General features: G+C 41.3%; 1 protein-coding gene across 1 annotated transcript; it reads left to right on the forward strand.

Annotated features, from left to right (window-relative positions):
• Positions 1–1,531: 1,531 nt before the first annotated feature.
• Positions 1,532–17,995, forward strand: LOC106610074 (uncharacterized). The gene is made up of 6 exons (XM_014209219.3): positions 1,532–2,024; positions 2,432–2,562; positions 2,748–2,912; positions 5,322–5,486; positions 5,856–5,967; positions 14,009–17,995. Exons 1-6 carry the CDS (start codon positions 1,766–1,768, stop codon positions 15,052–15,054), a joined length of 1,878 nt encoding a protein of 625 aa, XP_014064694.1. The 5' UTR covers positions 1,532–1,765; the 3' UTR covers positions 15,055–17,995.
• Positions 17,996–19,115: the final 1,120 nt, after the last annotated feature.

Raw genomic sequence — 19,115 nt, forward strand, 5'->3', positions numbered from 1 at the left:
CTGGATGTCTTTCCTCCATTGGAAAAGCCTATAAAGACTGTCCCACTTTAACTACTCCATGCTGTACTTCTTTAGCTAGCTATAGTTGGTAAAGCAGGACAATTTAAAAGCATGACTGAATTACTAAATTGAAACATACTATTGCAACTTTTTCATTTATTTTGATGTACTAGTACATAGTATGCACATTATAATACATGATTTTGCACAGTGCATTATTTATGACCGTTTTATAACCTCAAAGGGATACTTCGGGTTTTTGGCACTGAGACCCTTAATCTATTTCCCCAGAGTCAGATGAACTCGTGGATGCCATTTTTATGTCTCTGTGTCCAGTATGAAGGAAGTTAAAGGTAGTTTCACAAGCCAATACTAACGAGCATTAGTGCAACGACTGGAAATCACTGGGTATCTGCTAGCATGCTAGTAGACTGACTTGACAAAAGGGATCTGCACATTAGTTTTGATTTTCACTTGTCAGACCAAGAAATATACGTCAGGATTAACCCTTTAAAGCCCAATATTATATATCTGTAACATTGTCTTTAAACACCTGGTTAAGTGTCTGTATTTGATTAATACATAAAAGGAAACCATTATCTTCAAGAAGACATCCCCATAAACACTTTTGGCACCCTCTGGTGGCCAATCGTAATTACACTCAGATTTGGGCTGAAAATCCCAAATACTCCTCCTAATGGTCTCGTACATTGTCAAAAAGTTGAGTTTCTGAAATTCAATGCATTCAAAATGCGTATACAATGTCCAGGGACGCCTGAGTACAGTTTCTAAGAAGAATATTAATTTTGAGATAAGTAAAGCCACTTGAAAGTTTGTTACCTATATGTAACATCGGGGATTATGTCATGCAAACCAAACCCCACAGAAATATGTTTTGGGGGGCCTCCTTGAGCATTCCTATCACTCTTGATTTATTTATTTTTTGCAAGGAAAACTGGATCTGGGTACGTAAAGGTTAAACTGTCGCAGTTTATATGATGTCCCAGGTTTTTTTCAAGTAACATTGTATAAAATGACTTAATCCGAAAAATGTACAACATTCTGGCTAAAATGTAGACACAGTGCCATAAACTAGGCATCTTAGTCTTCAGAATGATAGTTGATTTTTGCAGATGCATCATGGTTTTGTAACTCAATTTGCTACCATGGTTAAAACTGGGCTGCGTTCAGTATTTTGATGGATAATTGCTGTACTGAATGACCAATTGAAAACATGGAGGGGGTGAGGTTGTGGTTTGGTGAACACTGTCAACATGGCCACTGCCCTTTAAATACAGTGCCTCGCTTATTGCTTTAAGGCACACCTTGACACACCCACCAAACCGGAGCAAACGTATCTCAAAGTCTGTTCAAGAACGTTTTGGGGAAACGTGTTGTTCAGTACAAACCCTTCCGCAACGTAGCAAACGTGCAGCGAACTGAACGCTCCCCTGGTTTCATGAGCATCACCAGCGCAAACCCTTTTAATTTAGCCACAGCCTTTGAACTATGACGCCAATTTAGCCACACCCTTTGAACTATGACGCCAATCATCCATGTAAACGGAAGTAAACGACCAAGAACAATTTCCACGTTAGCGTTGTTATTTAGACTTTTATGAACACCATGGAACTAAGATTATGACTAATTTAACTGCACAGCATCACATACTTACCCCACGTAGTATTTAATTCGTGTTGGATACCGGTCTTGGTTGATATACGTTATCTAGGTAATGCTAGTTAGCTGCTAACGTTCGCTAACAATGGCTAACTGTATGGTTTTTCACACTCAAATAGCCTCCATTATGGAGGTGCTAGCGAATGCAGCCGTGGCAGAGATCTGTAAACTCGTAGACGACGATTATGCAGTGTTTCGTTTGGAAATAACTCAAAGCCAGAAAGAAAACAGGGGATTGCGGAGGAAACTACAGCTACTGGAACTGAAGGTGGCACGAGAGCGCGTCATTGCCAGTCGTCCCAGTAGTGTCAAGATCCTCGACCGATACAGAGGAATGGCAAGAGGTACATTTTGTAGAAGGCCGCGGTGCGCGGCCTGCCGCGGTTCATAGATAGCTCAGTGCCTGTCGCCCCATTCCCCTCTGCACATGTGTGACTGTAGATGTGTTAACCACATATGGTTAACTGGAATTGGGTCTTGGTCAGTTTTTGGATAGTATGCAATAATTCCCCTGATTACTTAGCTATCTTGCACAAAGACACAATGTCATATTCTAACCAGATTCATGTTTAATGCATTTCCTATGATTTACTAATTGAATACAATGAGGCATGATATATGATTAATATATGAAGTTATGCGAAGTGCTACTTTACATCCTTGCCAATTCTAGACTTGTCAATAGTGTACAATATATAGAGCATTGAGTCCCTAACCTAAACACCTCTTATCCCCCCATTTACTCTCTCAGGTGAAGGACATCTCACTGGAGGCCACAGGAGCTTTGTGAAGCCAGTGGGACACAATACATGGGGAGATGACCAACCAATCACTGTTGATGAGGGGAATGGAACCACAACCCAGCACATTATCGTGATAGAGGTTAGTGTAATAGTATTAGATCAAAATTACATACCAATGTAGCCTGTTTATTTCAGAATGGCTCCCCTCAGCTATTCATGAACACCTTTATTTATATGCCATATGGGAGCTTGTGAGACTTCCTGACAACATTGTTATCCAATTAAACTCATGTACCCGGTAATAACCTCTTCTCTTCGTGTCAGTCTACAGATGCAGAGGCTGCAGGTCCTGGGGTCAAGCAGGAGAGGTCTGAAGGAGAGGATGACCTACGGCACAGCAGAGACATCCAGACTGGAGAGGCGGCTGTAGCCATGGAGGACACCACCACTGCCCCAGCTCAGCCCAGGACCCGGCACAGTATCACGGAGGTCAGTGGAACGCTGAACGCCGTCCTCAAGTCACAGACAGACACCAAGACATTAACTGTAACACACAGACTCTTACACACAGGATCTGACCACAGATCAGACCCAGAGAGGCTGGGGAGACTGGTCTGTCCTCCTGCTCCCGGCTCAGAGTACTTACCAGTATTTCACCAGAGCCAGGGAACGGTTAATTATTGTGGGGATGGTGATGGTGACGCGTTAGACACTGGTGGTGATGATCTGTCTTGTTCTTACACTACAGAGATGGACCCTGGCAACATACCCTTGGGTTTAGAGACACAGACTGATCTATCTAGAGGGGACTGGAACCGGTATAGTAGTAGTGTATACTCTGAAGGGTGCCTAGATAAGAAAGGGGAGGTTATAATGATAGATGAGGTGACTGTGAAAGTGGAGGGTGACGCTCCTCCCGCATGGAATGCAGATAATCACCTAGGAGACGGACAGTCACAGGGCACAGATTTCTTAGATTACAGGGGAAGCTTAGAAACAAATCCAAATGTCACTACCCTCTCCCCTTTATACACGCTCAGGGATCGCGACCCAGTGTCCACGTCGATGGGGACTTCCGATTCACACGGCCACGTCCTTTTCGATCAGGTATTGAACTCAAACGACATGGCTAGAGCCCAGGCTCAGAGAGGGGGAGCCACATCGGGCAATAGTAAAGAGAAACAGTTCCTCTGCATGTTCTGTAACAAAGGCTTTAGCTGCCCCAAAAAGGTCGAGATTCACCAGAGGGTTCACACAGGGGTGAAACCCTTTAGCTGTACCCAGTGTCATATGTGCTTTGCCCAGGCTGGCAACCTGAAAAAGCACCAGAGGGTCCACACAGGGGAGAAACCCTACAGCTGTAAACAGTGTGAGAAGAGGTTCTCCCGCCAGGACCATCTGAAGATGCACCTGAAGGTCCACACGGGAGAAAGGCCATTCGGCTGTTCACACTGCGGAAAAAGGTTCTCTGAGAGGAGATACCTCAGGATACACCAGCAGAAAAACCATTCCACTCTATAACATAGAAAGTAACCATTCCACTCGATAGCTTAGATCTAACCCTGAGACAAAGATTCATTGTCAGTAGAGAAGATCCACAGATGCATTTGGAATAACGAGAGTAACAAATTTCAGTGTTGAATATTCCTGGGTAGAAATTGCATCCAGACATTGTGATATATAAGGCATATATAAGCCTAAAAAGTCTGTTACATATTGTGTTTGTACTGTGTAGGATATCTTTTGTTTTCATATGGTTTATTTAACACTTGTTTATGTTTAATAAACATAAAATGGGACTTTTCATTCCAAGACTGTAATTAACAAGGTTTCAATCCAACCTTTTTATGTGAGAAAAGTACATGTCGGATAAAAAAATGTAATGATAGGCCTGATTGAAACAGAAACATTTTCGGTCAACTTTCCAAATGTCGACAAAACAAAGTACGCTAGACAAGATGGGATCTTTTTGTGACTGAGTAATGTCAATTATGTTAGAAATGTCAGTGGAAACACTTATGTTGTGTGGTCCTCCCGCTATGACTTGTCAGGAAAACAGTTTATTATGCAAAATATGAAATAAATAATGATGGATTTCACAGGGTGGTGAAAGTGCATGGTGATGAACTAGATGGTCCTTTCCAATAAATAAATATTGGTTGCCATTTGACAAATACAAATAATATCACTCTTTTGTCCATAATAATAATCTCATCATGTAGACTATACGTGCAGATAGCACTGTTGGCTTGAACACACTGCCAATACCAGAGTGGGCACACTCCCTACATTATTTTTTGAGAAAAACATCAATAGAGTTGAAAATGTGATGGAAACCCACTTAACTTGTATTTTTTTATTCGGTACATGGAATTTAACTGTAAAAGGTATTTTTATGTGCGCTACATCATCAGCCTTTCATCTGCAACAAGTCAATTTGATGGAAACGCATCTCTGGTGTGAAAATGCGCATTTTGTTTTTAGAATATTCGCATGAAAATGTGTCGCCAATTGGATGGAAACATGGCTACGGAGACACTCTTTAATATCTGATCTCACCCTATTCTGCATACACCCGACAAGGCTTTATAACCATTATACACTTACTAAATATACCTACACAGACATACCTAACATACCTATTGTACACGTCAAAATAGTTTAGTCAGGTTTGTCTGATGACTTATCATAGCTGACTTGTTTTTACCCACAACATCATATTTATGTCCTCCATGATGGATTTAACAACAATGAAGTCATTTTGTAACTACAGTATAGGACTCAAACATAGTGGGGGTGGGTAAACACTCCATGTTGAAAGTGTGTTTATTATCTGTGTGTGTTTACGTACCTGAGGAAGTGTATGTCTGTGTAATCTGTATCACCTGTCTCTTCCAGGAAGATGAGGGTCCAGAGGTGCTGCTGGGGAAGGAGGAGGGGTGTGAGGAGAGTCTGGGGAACCCTGAGGGGAACATGGTCATGGATGACAACCAGACTACACCTTCTCCTGAACCCACAGAGGAACCAGCTGATCAGCACAGGACCACACACAGTCTCACTGAGGTGAGTCCACTGTGAACTACTGTCTGAATGGTATTATGTCAGGGCCTGTATCCACAAAACCTCTTAGAGTAGGAGTGCTGATCTAAGATCAGTTTTGCCTTTTAGATAATAATGAATAAGACTATATAGACAGGTGGGAACCTGATACTCGATCAGCAATCTTACTATTTTATGCTTTGTGGATATGGGCCCAGGTCTTGACCATGCATTTGAATTCTAAAACTATTAAATAATGTAAGTAATCAAATTAAGTGACATGTTTGCATAGTACTCATAGCAATCCCTCATTGCCCAATCAGAAGATTCTCCATAGCAGGATGCTCATATCAGATTTCTTGATCCAACATCCTCTCACTCTATCTCTTACAGCCAGTAGACATGGAGGATGGGAAGCCTGATCTGCTGCTGGTCAAAGAGGAGACAATAGAAGACAGACCAGAGAGCATTGACCTGCTGAGTGGACAAAAGATGGGGGAGCAAGGTAAGGGATACATACATGGGTCTTTCTATAAATAATGGGGCCAATGTGTGATATTAGGATCAACATTTCTAAATGGTTTGAAGCAAAATCAAAATGATTTTCATGCAGTTCCACATACCTGTACTTAGAGGAATATATGCAAATTGTCCCTTAACGCCACCTATACAACAACATAGGCCCAAGACTATACATCCTTTAAGAAGGGTTCATACAGACATTCGCAAGTCAAATTCAAGGACTTTCAGGGATATTTTCAAGCACGTAATTGTAATTTTCAAGGACCCCATTACCACTTTTAAGAATAATGAATTTTTAGGCCTTGTCAATGCATTGATATACAAATGATTATTATTACATTCTGATGCAGCCACACATAATAAAGCCATGAATAACGGTAGCATTAATCTCACCATTTGTATCTCACCATTGCTGTTTTTATAATGAGAAAGCCACCAAAAACCAGGTTCCTTTTGCACTGGAAGGATTTGTATGGAAAGCCAAGTTGAAGCCAACATTAGATGATGTCATCCTCATAATAACCACACGTGGTTTTAACGCAACAGAGTAGTGCAGCACCCTTCAATTGAAGCAGCGGGAAACAAACGAAAGTGGCCACTCACAAAAACGGATCAAAAAAGAAATCAAGGATAATTATAAGGGAGCAGGAGAACTTGTACATTGGTTACAATAATTACAAGGAGGTTAGTGCCAAGATGTAGCACCAAATTCAGGAAATGTCTGATTTTCAAGGTAGGCTAATTCCAATACTTACATTTCTGAGCTTCAAGTTCAAGTAGGCTAAACTTCAAGCCTGTTGTATTGTTTAAAACTGCAGGTGTAACATGGAAACTAAAATGAATTTTTCATTACCAGATCATGTTGTGATGAAGCCCACTAGGCTGTGAAATTTGTCATTATACCCAGAATAATTCATAGTTCCACAGGGATGCTGGCCCATGTTGACTCCAATGCTTCCCACAGTTGTGTCAAGTTGACTGGATATCCTTTGGGTCGTGGATCATTGTTGATACACACGGGAAACTTCCAGTTCTTGACACACTCAAACCGGTGCGCCTGGCTAGGGCTGTTACGGTGTACGTATTACCGAGTCATGACCACAGTCAAATTCCATGTGACAGTAACTAGGCTTCTCCAAAACTGCACTCTGTCGCTGATGGTCATTAGAAGCATACCAAACTTGCTAACTGCCAGTCGCTAATGGCCTGGTACTTAGCGCTCTATTGTCACTCTATTCCAAGGGGTCTACTACACTGTTCCTGGAGAGCTACTGTCCTGTAGGTTTTTGCTCCAACCCCAGTTAACTAACCTGGTTCAGTTTATCAACCAGCTAATTATTAGAATCAGTTGTGGTAGATTAGGGTTGGAGTGAAAACCTACTGGACAGTAGCTCTCCAGGAACAGGGTTAGAGTGAAAACCTACAGGACAGTAGCTCTCCAGGAACAGGGTTAGAGTGAAAACCTACAGGACAGTAGCTCTCCAGGAACAGAGTTGGAGTGAAAACCTACAGGACAGTAGCTCTCCAGGAACAGGGTTGGAGTGAAAACCTACAGGACAGTAGCTCTCCAGGAACAGGGTTGGAGAGCCCTGCTCTAATCACACTTACATCAATGCAAATGCAATCAAAAATCAAGAGTTTTGATGGCCTCTATTAAAAAGAGGATCCCATCAGCTTTCTAGGCCTACCATATTTATTTGTCAACTTTCATAATATTAAGCACATTACTTTGCTTTACAACGGGAGTAGCCTACCTGGCTGGCATGAAAATGAACCACAGAAAAAGCGTCTTCCATTTGCTATTTAAGTGCATACATGTATGTTTTTCCCCCTTGTTCCAACAGGTGCATGATAATGGCCCATTCTAAATCAAAACTAATTTCACACATATATATTATTTAGTATATGTAAAGACAAGATTAAATTGAGAGTAGTCTGATGGGTTACAATATTATAACTTGTCAATGAGGGTCAATGTGTGCAGTCTCATAGTCACACACATCATGTAGCCTAGCCCATAGTTTTGATAAGGTAAACTGGCTAAATAACTCCAAATGTAGCCTATACGCCTAGGGACCCTGGAACACGGTTGGAGAGCACATAGCCTACAGAGCCTAGTGACAGATGTGTTTTTATAAGCCCAGTCAAAATCAAATCAAATACATTTTTGTCACATGTGCCGAATACAACAGGTGTAGACCTTACTGTGAACTGCTTTCTTACAAGCCCTTAACCAACAATGCCGTTTTAAGAAACAGTTAACATAGGTGTTTTTTTTGTCCAGGTGGAAAAGGGCACTGTGGAGTGCGATTGCGTCATCTGTGGATCTGTTGGGGCGGTATGCGAATTGGGTCTAGGGTTTCCGTGATGATGGTGTTCATGTGAGCCATGACCAGCCTTTCAAAGCACTTCATGGCTACCGACGTGAGTGCTACGGGTCGGTTGTCATTTAGGCAGGTTACCTTCACTTTCTTGGGCACAGGGACTATGGTGGTCTGCTTGAAACATGTAGGTATTACAGACTCGATCGGGGAGAGGTTGAAAATGTCAGTGAAGACACTTGACAGTTGGTGCTCTGAGTACACGTCCTGGTAATCCATCTGGCCCCGCCGCCTTGTGAATGTTGACCTGTTTAAAGGTCTTGCGCACATCGGCTGCGGAGAGAGCGTGATCACACAGTCGCCCGGAACAGCTGGTGCTCTCATGCATGCTTCAGTGTTGCTAGCCTTGAAGCAAGCATAAAAGGCATTATTAAGCCCGTCGGGTTTCCCTTTGTAGTCCGTAATAGTTTTCAAGCCATGCCACATCCGACGAGCGTTTGATGGGTCGTCTGGGGGCATAGTGAGATTTCTTATAAGCATCCGGATTTGTGTTCCGCTCCTTGAAAGCGGCAGCTCTACCCTTTAGCTCAGTGCGAATGTTGCCATGGCTTCTGTTTGGGATATGTATGTACAGTCACTGTGGGGACGATGTCGTCAATGCACTTATTGATGAAGCCAGTGACTGAGGTGGTATATTCCTCAATGCCATTGGATGAATCCCGGAACATATTCCAGTCTGTGCTAGCAAAACAGTCCTGTAGCGTAGCATCCGCGTCACCTGACCACTTCCGTATTGAGTGAGTCACTGGTACTTCCTGCTTTAGTTTTTTTCTTGTAAGCAGGAATCAGGAGGATAGAGTTATGGTCAAGTTTGCCAAATGGAGGGCAAGAGAGGTTTGTATGCATCTCTGTGTGTGGAGTAAAGGTGGTCTACTGTTTCCCCCCCCTCTGGTTGCACATGCTGGTAGAAATGAGGTAAAATGGATTTAAGTTTACTTGCATCAAAGTCCCCGGCCACTAGGAGCGCCACTTCTGGATGAGCATTTTGTTTGCTTATGGCATACAGCTCGTTGAGTGCGGTCTTCGTGCCAAAATCGGTTTGTGGTTGGAAAATAGACGGCTACAGAAAATATAGATAGTGTGGTCAACAGCTTATCATGAGGTACTCGAGACTTCCTTAATATTAGATATCACGCACCAGCTGTTATTGACAAATAGACACACACCGAAACTCCTCGTATTACTGGATGTAGCTGTTCTGTCCTGCCGATGCACAGAAAACCCAGCCAACTGTATATTATCCGTGTCGTCGTTCAGCCATGACACTGTGAAACATAAGATATTACAGTTTAATGTCCTGTTGATAGGATAGTCTCAAACGGAGCTCATCCAGTTTATTCTCCAGTGATTGCACGTTGGCCAATAGAATGGATGTTAGAGGCGGGTTACCCACTCGCCGACGAATTCTCACAAGGTGCCCCCCTGTATCTTCGTCTTTTCTTTATGTGAATAATGGGATTTGGGCCTGGTCCGGGAGGTCCATTCATTGCGCAATCGCGTGTGAAAACAGAGTTTTGACTGGCAACGATTTAAAAGAGGATCCCAGCTTTCTTGTGCTGCTATATTTATTGCTAAATTCTTCAAATGAAGCACATTAATCCACTTTACAACCGGTGTAGCCTACCTAGCATACAAAGGCTGTGCGTGAGTGTCAAGTTTGGGAAAGCTAATTTTCACCATAAAAATGCAATCCATGCATCATCGCATTTGCAGACTTATGTGAGAGAGCCTACTATTCATTATGTGATGAGTAGATTGGATAGTCATAATTTAGGTTAACAATATAACTCAATCACTGTTCTCAAAAAAGACTGCTCAATGCATGGCTGAGCGCATAGAGTAGGACTAGACTATAGGCTATATCAGAAACGTTTCTTTCTTTGCACAGGAAAAATTTGGCCTTTTTTATTTAAAAAAATGTCATGGAATTCTACTACACTTTATATGACTGGTGACATTAACATAATATTTTTAACACGACAAATTACAGGGTAACCTATTCTGCTGATTTTGACAAAGATCAAAAACAAAGAATTGTCCATATAATAGGCCTACGAGAAGGGGAGACGCAAAGGAGGAAATTATTGTCCAAAAACAAACTTATGTAGCACTGACCCAACAATGATAAATAGTGAATATGTGCAGTGCGCTCTCACCGGGGATATTACCAATAAGATATACTGTTCGTTCAATGAAATTGAGAATTTTGATAACTTAAAGACAGATTAGTCTTTTCATTGTCTTCTCTTTACAGCAATAACCATTTGCTTTCTAAACGATGTTTTCCCGCGATTGTATTTTGAAATATTGAGATATGCCTGGCTTGCTTGGCCTCTACTTTTCACAGACTCAACAATATATGTAAAGACCAGATTAAATTAAGAATAGTCTGATGGGTGAGAATATTATCAAGTGCTTGTCAAATAGTGAATGAGAGATGAAGTGTACAGCCTGCGCATGAAACGGAGCAGTGCTCATGCCTTTCATGTGACTTTTTTTCAAATCATCATTAGTCACATCATGCAGCTAGAATGTATACAATATGTTAACGTATAGCCTAATTTTTGTATCACAACTGAAGTTGCATAAATGTCTAAATTAAGCAGATTGGAGGACCTGTTTCTTTGTTAACCACTCAACACAGAAGCCGTATGTGCGCACTCCCTCGGGAATCGTTTGGGGAAAATATCCTATCTGTTGGCATGTGGACTAATATGTTGTTGAGTTGTGTTCTTACACTCGTACAGTCATGCCCTATGAGAGATGTATGACTGCGCATGTGCGAAAATAAATAAAGTGCATTTTCCCCCGTTCTGGTTGAAACACCAATGATGAACATGTGTGTTTATTCCTCCGTTAAGTAAACCGGTATTCCTGTCCTGAAGATGTCAGCACCAACACTATCTATTTTATTCAGCTATGTTCAATTGTATTCTTCATACTATTAAATTATATGAAATAATTCCATGGAATTCTAAGCAAATCTTGTCTGCTAAATTAACTAGTGTAGCCCACAGCCATATGGCATAGACCTAACATAAAGACAACTTAGAATATGCTATTCTGTTCTTCTGAAATAGGCTACATTTTCTACATAACATGTTTATTTAGACCCGTCTAAAATAAATCATGGATTTATTGTGGTGTAGGCTATATTCAATGGATCAGTGGAAGCCAGGAGAAGCTAAAGGTGTTTATGTTAATTAACTGTCAATTACCGTGAGACCGGCAGTTATTTGCATGACAATCGCAGTATGACAATTTCATGACGCCACAGGCCTACGCCTGGCACCTACTACTATACCCTGTTCAAAGGCACTTAAATCTTTTGACTTGCCCATTCACCATCTGAATGGCACACATACACACCCATGTCCCAATTGTCTCGAGGTTTAAAAATCCTTGTTCAACCTGTCTCCTCTCTTTCATCTACACTGATTGAAGTGGATTTAGCAAGTGACATCAATAAGGGATCATAGCTCTTTCACCTGGATTCACCTGGTCAGTCTGTCATGGAAAGAGCAATGTTCCTAACCCTATACTCAGTGTAAGGAGGCACAAAATGTTACGTAGTTACACTGCATTTCTGAGATATCTGTACAAAAAAACTATCCGACAGCTAGATCAAGGTAGATCTTACAGGGTTCAAGTTTAAAGTATACTGCTCAAAAAAATAAAGGGAACACTTAAACAACACATCCTAGATTTGAATGAAAGAAATAATCTTATTAAATACTTTTTTCTTTACATAGTTGAATGTGCTGACAACAAAATCACACAAAAATAATCAATGGAAATCCAATTTATCAACCCATGGAGGTCTGGATTTGGAGTCACACTCAAAATTAAAGTGGAAAACCACACTACAGGCGGATCCAACTTTGATGTAATGTCCTTAAAACAAGTCAAAATGAGGCTCAGTAGTGTGTGTGGCCTCCACGTGCCTGTATGACCTCCCAACAACGCCTGGGCATGCTCCTGATGAGGTGGCGGATGGTCTCCTGAGGGATCTCCTCCCAGACCTGGACTAAAGCATCCGCCAACTCCTGGACAGTCTGTGGTGCAATGTGGCGTTGGTGGATGGAGCGAGACATGATGTCCCAGATGTGCTCAATTGGATTCAGGTCTGGGGAACGGGCGGGCCAGTCCATAGCATCAATGCCTTCCTCTTGCAGGAACTGCTGACACACTCCAGCCACATGAGGTCTTGCATTAGGAGGAACCCAGGGCCAACCGCACCAGCATATGGTCTCACAAGGGGTCTGAGGATCTCATCTCGGTACCTAATGGCAGTCAGGCTACCTCTGGCGAGCACATGGAGGGCTGTGCGGCCCCCCCAAAAAATGCCACCCCACACCATGACTGACCCACCGCCAAACCGGTCATGCTGGAGGATGTTGCAGGCAGCAGAACGTTCTCCACGGCGTCTCCAGACTCTGTCACGTCTGTCACGTGTTCAGTGTGAACCTGCTTTCATCTGTGAAGAGCACAGGGCGCAAGTGGCGAATTTGCCAATCTTGGTGTTCTCTGGCAAATGCCAAACGTCCTGCACCGTGTTGGGCTGTAAGCACAACCCCCACCTGTGGACGTCGGGCCCTCATACCACCCTCATGGAGTATGTTTCTGACCGTTTGAGCAGACACATGCACATTTGTGGCCTGCTGGAGGTCATTTTGCAGGGCTCTGGCAGTGCTTCTCCTGCTCCACCTTGCACAAAGGCGGAGGTAGCGGTCCTGCTGCTGGGTTGTTGCCCTCCTACGGCCTCCTCCACATCTCCTGATGTACTGGCCTGTCTCCTGGTAGCGCCTCCATGCTCTGGACACTACGCTGACAGACACAGCAAACCTTCTTGCCACAGCTCGCATTGATGTGCCATCCTGGATGAGCTGCACTACCTGAGCCACTTGTGTGGGTTGTAGACTCCGTCTCATGCTACCACTAGAGTGAAAGCACCGCCAGCATTCAAAAGTGACCAAAACATCAGCCAGGAAGCATAGGAACTGAGAAGTGGTCTGTGGTCCCCACCTGCAGAACCACTCCTTTATTGGGGGTGTCTTGCTAATTGCCTATAATTTCCACCTGTTGTCTATTCCATTTGCACAACAGTATGTGTAATTTATTGTCAATCGGTGTTGCTTCCTAAGTGGACAGTTTGATTTCACAGAAGTGTGATTGACTTGGAGTTACATTGTGTTGTTTAAGTGTTCCCTTTATTTTTTTGAGCAGTGTATAATTGAACTGATTAATGCTTAATATGATACAACAACTTACACAGCCATAAATGCAAGGACAGAAAAGTAATGTCACCTGATTTTGGACAAATCCATTAAGACACCCACCATGAGAATGGTTAAACAGGTTTTAAATGAACTTGTTTATTGTATTGAATATAGATAGCTATGTTCCCCCTTATCTTAATGTAATGACATGAGAAATGGTCTGATTATTATCAGTGACTTATCAACAGCTGTAACAAGTAGTTAATAGAAAGACCCACATAGCCTACATACAGTATTAGATCTTCAATGGGAATAGTGGCTATTTTTTCCCCCACAATATTTAACTTTTGTTTACATACGAAAACTCCATATGTAGAGTTCTCTGCCATGTTTTTAAAGTCTATTTTCTAAACTCTTCCTGTAGGTGGTTGGCTGGAGGCTAACAGAGGAGAATGGGTGGCCATTTTGGATTCCCAGACCCAGACTGGTGCAGCCAAGGGCCCAGTGAACAACCTCACCGAGCAGGCCTGGACCAGAGGTGACATAGTGGAGGTCAGGGGATGGGACAGCGTCCTCAACTCTGGGCTGGGGATCAACACTGTTAACCACAACCAGAAACAAACAGTCAAACCCAAAACAACATCTGAACATAGTCTCCATGACAACAGACTGGCTGAGACCAGGGCGAGGCGTAGATTTGGTCTGCGGGGACAGGAAAGTGAACTTATGCGACGGGAGAGTACAGACTTGGCTTACGATGCTCCGTCCTGCTCCTATAATTGTGATTCAGAGAGACTGATGGCGCCTCAGGTTAACCCCCTAACAGGTGCTGCCTTCAGCCTGCCTTCTATAGGATCTATCAACTGTAATATGGACCCTGCAATAACACAGACACTCCCTGGCATTCATCCTCCTCACACTCTACTTATGTTAAACCAGACCTCAGACAATGCCAATGCCTCAACACTAAATAGCTACACAAGCCCATTGACAAATGACAGTAGTGGAGACAGAATCAGTAAAGGTGGTGGCGCCAAAGAGAAGCGCTTCCCGTGTTCGTTTTGTGGGAAAGCCTTCAGTTTTCCCCAACAGTTGGAGATCCACCAGAGGATGCACACGGGGGAGAAACAATTCAGCTGCCACCTGTGCCGGGCCAGTTTCTCTCACTCCTTCAGCCTGAAGAGGCACCTGAGAGTCCACACAGGGGTGAAACCCTTCAGCTGTACCCAGTGTCACATGCGCTTCGCCCAGGCTGGTCACCTGAAGAGGCACCAGAGGGTCCACACAGGGGAGAAACCCTACAGCTGTACGCAGTGTGAGAAGAGGTTCTCCCGCCAGGACCAGCTGAAGATGCACCTGAAGGTCCACACGGGAGAGAGGCCATTCGCCAGTACGCACTGCGGGAAGAGGTTAACAGAGAGGAGCTACCTCAGGATGCACCAGCAGAAAAAACATTCCACTCTAACATAGAAAGTAACCATTCCCCTGGATAGCTTCTGACATTTAGATCAAACCCTGCATTAAAGACAAATATACATTGTCATTGTTGTCAGCAGAAAATACCCACAGATTTCAGTGTTGAATATTCCTGGGTAGAATATTTCATCCAGACATTGTGTGACATATATGTGCCTTAAGTCTAAAAAGTATGTTACATAGAGAGTTTAAGACTAAGGTTCTATCTGCAAAAAGATGATTCTGAGATAATTGGCTTTACATTTCTGAACCCTCATTGGTTTGAATGGTGTCAGCTATTTTTATCTTGTATTCTTTTTAACTAAACAGCATGAATTGGGTTATTAAGAGTACTAAATAGGTAGAGAACATTGAACAGAACAAGGCTATATCAATAACACAATTTTGAAAAAACATTCAGAACCTAAGCTCGCGATTTTGTGTTTGTATCAGGGGCAAATCTGGTGCTTTTAGATAGAATGCAAGATCTATTAGATCAAATCCAGACAGGAACTTTTATTTAGGGCAGGTGACCCAAATTACAAGTTCGATAAGATTGACAGACGTAGTAATAAAAAAGGCAAATTTAGGGAGCCTCCAAAGAGGCTGGAATATGTAATCGCTACAAATAATTTATAGGACACCTAGAGATTACTAAGACTTACTTTTTTTTTTTTCTCAAAAGCTATTCAAGAATTGACCATTTTTATTCCCAAAAATGCACGATATAGTGAGATTGGATTGTTGTCCGGTATCATGCCTAATTACATCAACAGAAAATACACTTAGCGACAGAATCTGTAGAATGAACAGAGTGCATCTTCTGGACCCGGAATGTATTAAATACCTAAATGAAAAAATAAAAACCATTACAAATTTAGAAATAGCAGACAAAGAAAAGCTGACCCCCAATATAATTTGGGATGCCTTTTAAGGCGTACATTAGGGGAATGATAATATCATACTTGGCAAAAGTAAAATCTGATTTTGTGATTTATTTTCCTTTCAATCTTAGAAAAAGCCCATAGAAGTCTTTACAAGGTAAACAAGAAAGTAATTTCTGAATTTAAGTAGAAATACGATCTTTTACTTTTGAAGAGAGCCAACATCTACAGGTTAAACTCAAATAAAGCATACTACTTAATGGCAAATAAATATGGTAACTATCTGGCAGCTCTCACAAAACACTACATTTTATGTTTTAAAAATGACAAATGCGGTAATTAGAAACAGTGCGATTAATGACAATTTTAACAGCTTCTATGAAAATGTATATAAATCAGAATTAAACAACAGTTGGACGGATCCTATTGCCTTAGACTCAAGAACCCTGAAGCAATTTTCAGCAGACAAATAACAATTACTTAAAACAGAGATCACCCAAAAATAAATATTGGATACTATTAAAACATTAGCATGGAGAAAAGCACAATTTTAGGGAAAAGTACACCTATTTACACAAATGACAACACTCGTCACTTAGTACGTCCTAGTTCCATGTATCAAACTGTTATTTCAGTTATATTAAAACCAGGAAAATCTGGAGAGTCCCCTGCTGATTATAGACCCAAAAGTTTAATAAATTGTGACAAATTAATAATAGCAAATGCTTATAAGCATTAGCATGGCAAAAGTCTTACCAGATTTGATACATATCAAACAGGGTTGATTAAAAATAGACAGACAAATACAAGGACATGTTTAATAATACAATACGCAAAAAAACTAGATAAAGATTTATCAATAATAGCTGTTGATGCCGAAAAGGCTTTCGACTGTCTTAAATTGCATATTCTATTCAAAACTTTGGAAGCTTTCAATTTTCCAGCTGAAATACATTTAAATAAAAAATGATATCAATGTCATAAATCAAAAATACTCATAATACATTACCTGATGAAATTGCTTTAGAAAGGGGCACAATACAGGGATGTCCTCTCACTCCCCCATCCTGTTGACGGAATTAAAAATAAACTTAAGTTACATATCACAATAATGTTTGGGACATCAGAGATACCTTGAGGAAATCTTATTTGAGTGAGAAAAGGGTGTTCATATGATATACAAAACCTTGCAGAGAGCATATCCACCTGACAATCTCTTATAAACAAATATAAACTATGGGAACCAAGACTAAAAAAGAACTGATGTTGGCACAAGATGGAGGGAATGTTAGTGCATAACTAATGAAATTACAGTTAAAATGTACACTTAATCCAGTATAAACTAATTTTTAAAATGTATTATGCAAGAGACAAAATTCACAAATGACTCAATAATCCATGCTTTCTGGGAATGCTATGACATCCAAAAGTTATGGGTTGAATTAGAAAGTTGGCTGTCAGAAGTATTACAATGGTAATTACATTTTTATCTGTCAAATTTCAAGACATGGGATATGGGGGTGTAGTGAGATACACAATGGCTGGACGATTCTCCTCTCATCACTCGTCTTGAAAAAATATATACAAAAAAACCTGGAAATGAATCAATCCGCCATCATTACACATTGAAATAGCATGGGTGACCTAGAAAAACAAATTGGTACGTTTACATTTTTGTCATTTAGCAGACACTCTTATCCAGAGCGACTTACAGTAGTGAATGCATACATTTCATACATTTTTTCCCATACTGGTCCCCCGTGGGAATCGAACCCACAACCCTGGCGTTGCAAACATCATTGCTCTACCAACTGAGCCACAAATTGGTACAATTTAAGGCCAATGTAGCAAACAACAATGCAGGCACTAGGGATGGGGGTGTGAACATGTGCGTCTCGGCAGATGAGCTGTAGTCATTTTTGGGTGCGTCTGTAAGTTGTTGTTAATATGTGTATGTTTGTATTTGGTGTTGGGGAAAAAACACAAATATACAATACCCTCAAAATATTCACACCCCTCGACTTTTTCCACATTTTTGTGTTAAAGCATGAATTAAAAATGGATTACATTGAGATTTTTTTGTCACTGGCCTACACACACACACAATACCCCATAATGTTATGTTTTTTTAAATGTTACAAATTAATAAAAAATTAAAAGCTAAAATGTTCAGTCAATACGTATTCAAACCCTTTATGGCAAGCCTAAATAAGTTCAGGAGTAAAAAAGTAACAATACATTGCATGGACTCACTCTGTGTGCAATAATACAGTTTAAAACATGTTTTTTTATGACTGCCTCATCTCTGTACCCCACACATACGATTATCAGAGTTTAATAGCTGTGATAGGAGAAAACTGAGGATGGATCAACACCATTGTAGTTACTCCACAATACTAACCTAATTGACAGAGTGAAAAGACTGAATTCAACACGAGAATACAAATATTCTAAAACATTCATCCTGTTTGCAACAAGGCACTACTACAAAAATGTGGCAAAAACCCTTTTTGTCCTAAATACAAAGTGTCATGTTTGGGGCAAATACAACACATTACGGAGTACCACTCTCCATATTTTTAGTCATCGTGGTAACTGCATCATGTTATGGGTATGCTTGTAATCGTTAAGGACTGGGGAGTGGAATGGAGCTAAGCACAGGCAAAATCCTAGAGTAAAAACCTGGTTCAGTCTGCTTTCCACCAGACACTGGGAGATGAATTCACCTTTCAGCAGGACAATAACCTGAAACACAAGGCCAAATCTACACTGGAGTTGCTTACCAAGAAGACTGAATGTTCCTGAGTGGCCGAGTTAGTTTTGACTTCACTTTGCTTGAAAATATATGGCATGACCTGAAAATGGTTGTCAAGCAATGATCAACAACCAATTTGACATAGCTTGAAGAATTTTGAGAAGAATAAATGGGCAAATGTTGCACAATCCAGGTGTGGAAAACTCTTAGACTTACCCAGAAAGACTCACAGCTGTAATCACTGCCAAAGGTGATCGTAACGTATAGACTCGGGGTTGAATTTTCCACATTTTGTTACGTTAGCCTTATTCTAAAATGTATTAAATCGTTTTTTCCCCTCAATCTACACACAATACCCCCATAAAGACAAAGCAAAAACAGGTTTTTAGACATTTTTGCTAATTTATTGAAAATACACTACTGCTCAAAAGTTTGGG

Source organism: Salmo salar, chromosome 08, assembly GCF_965601325.2.
Source record: "Salmo salar chromosome 08, fSalSal1, whole genome shotgun sequence".
NCBI lineage: Eukaryota > Metazoa > Chordata > Actinopteri > Salmoniformes > Salmonidae > Salmo > Salmo salar.

Bases quoted from the DNA above. Each gene is read 5' to 3' on its own strand.
- LOC106610074 (XM_014209219.3), top strand. From the start codon at position 1,766: ATGGCTAACTGTATGGTTTTTCACACTCAAATAGCCTCCATTATGGAG. The intron at 2,563-2,747 runs GTTAGTGTAATA...TCTTCGTGTCAG, and splicing joins AGCACATTATCGTGATAGAG to TCTACAGATGCAGAGGCTGC. The intron at 2,913-5,321 runs GTCAGTGGAACG...TGTCTCTTCCAG, and splicing joins CCCGGCACAGTATCACGGAG to GAAGATGAGGGTCCAGAGGT.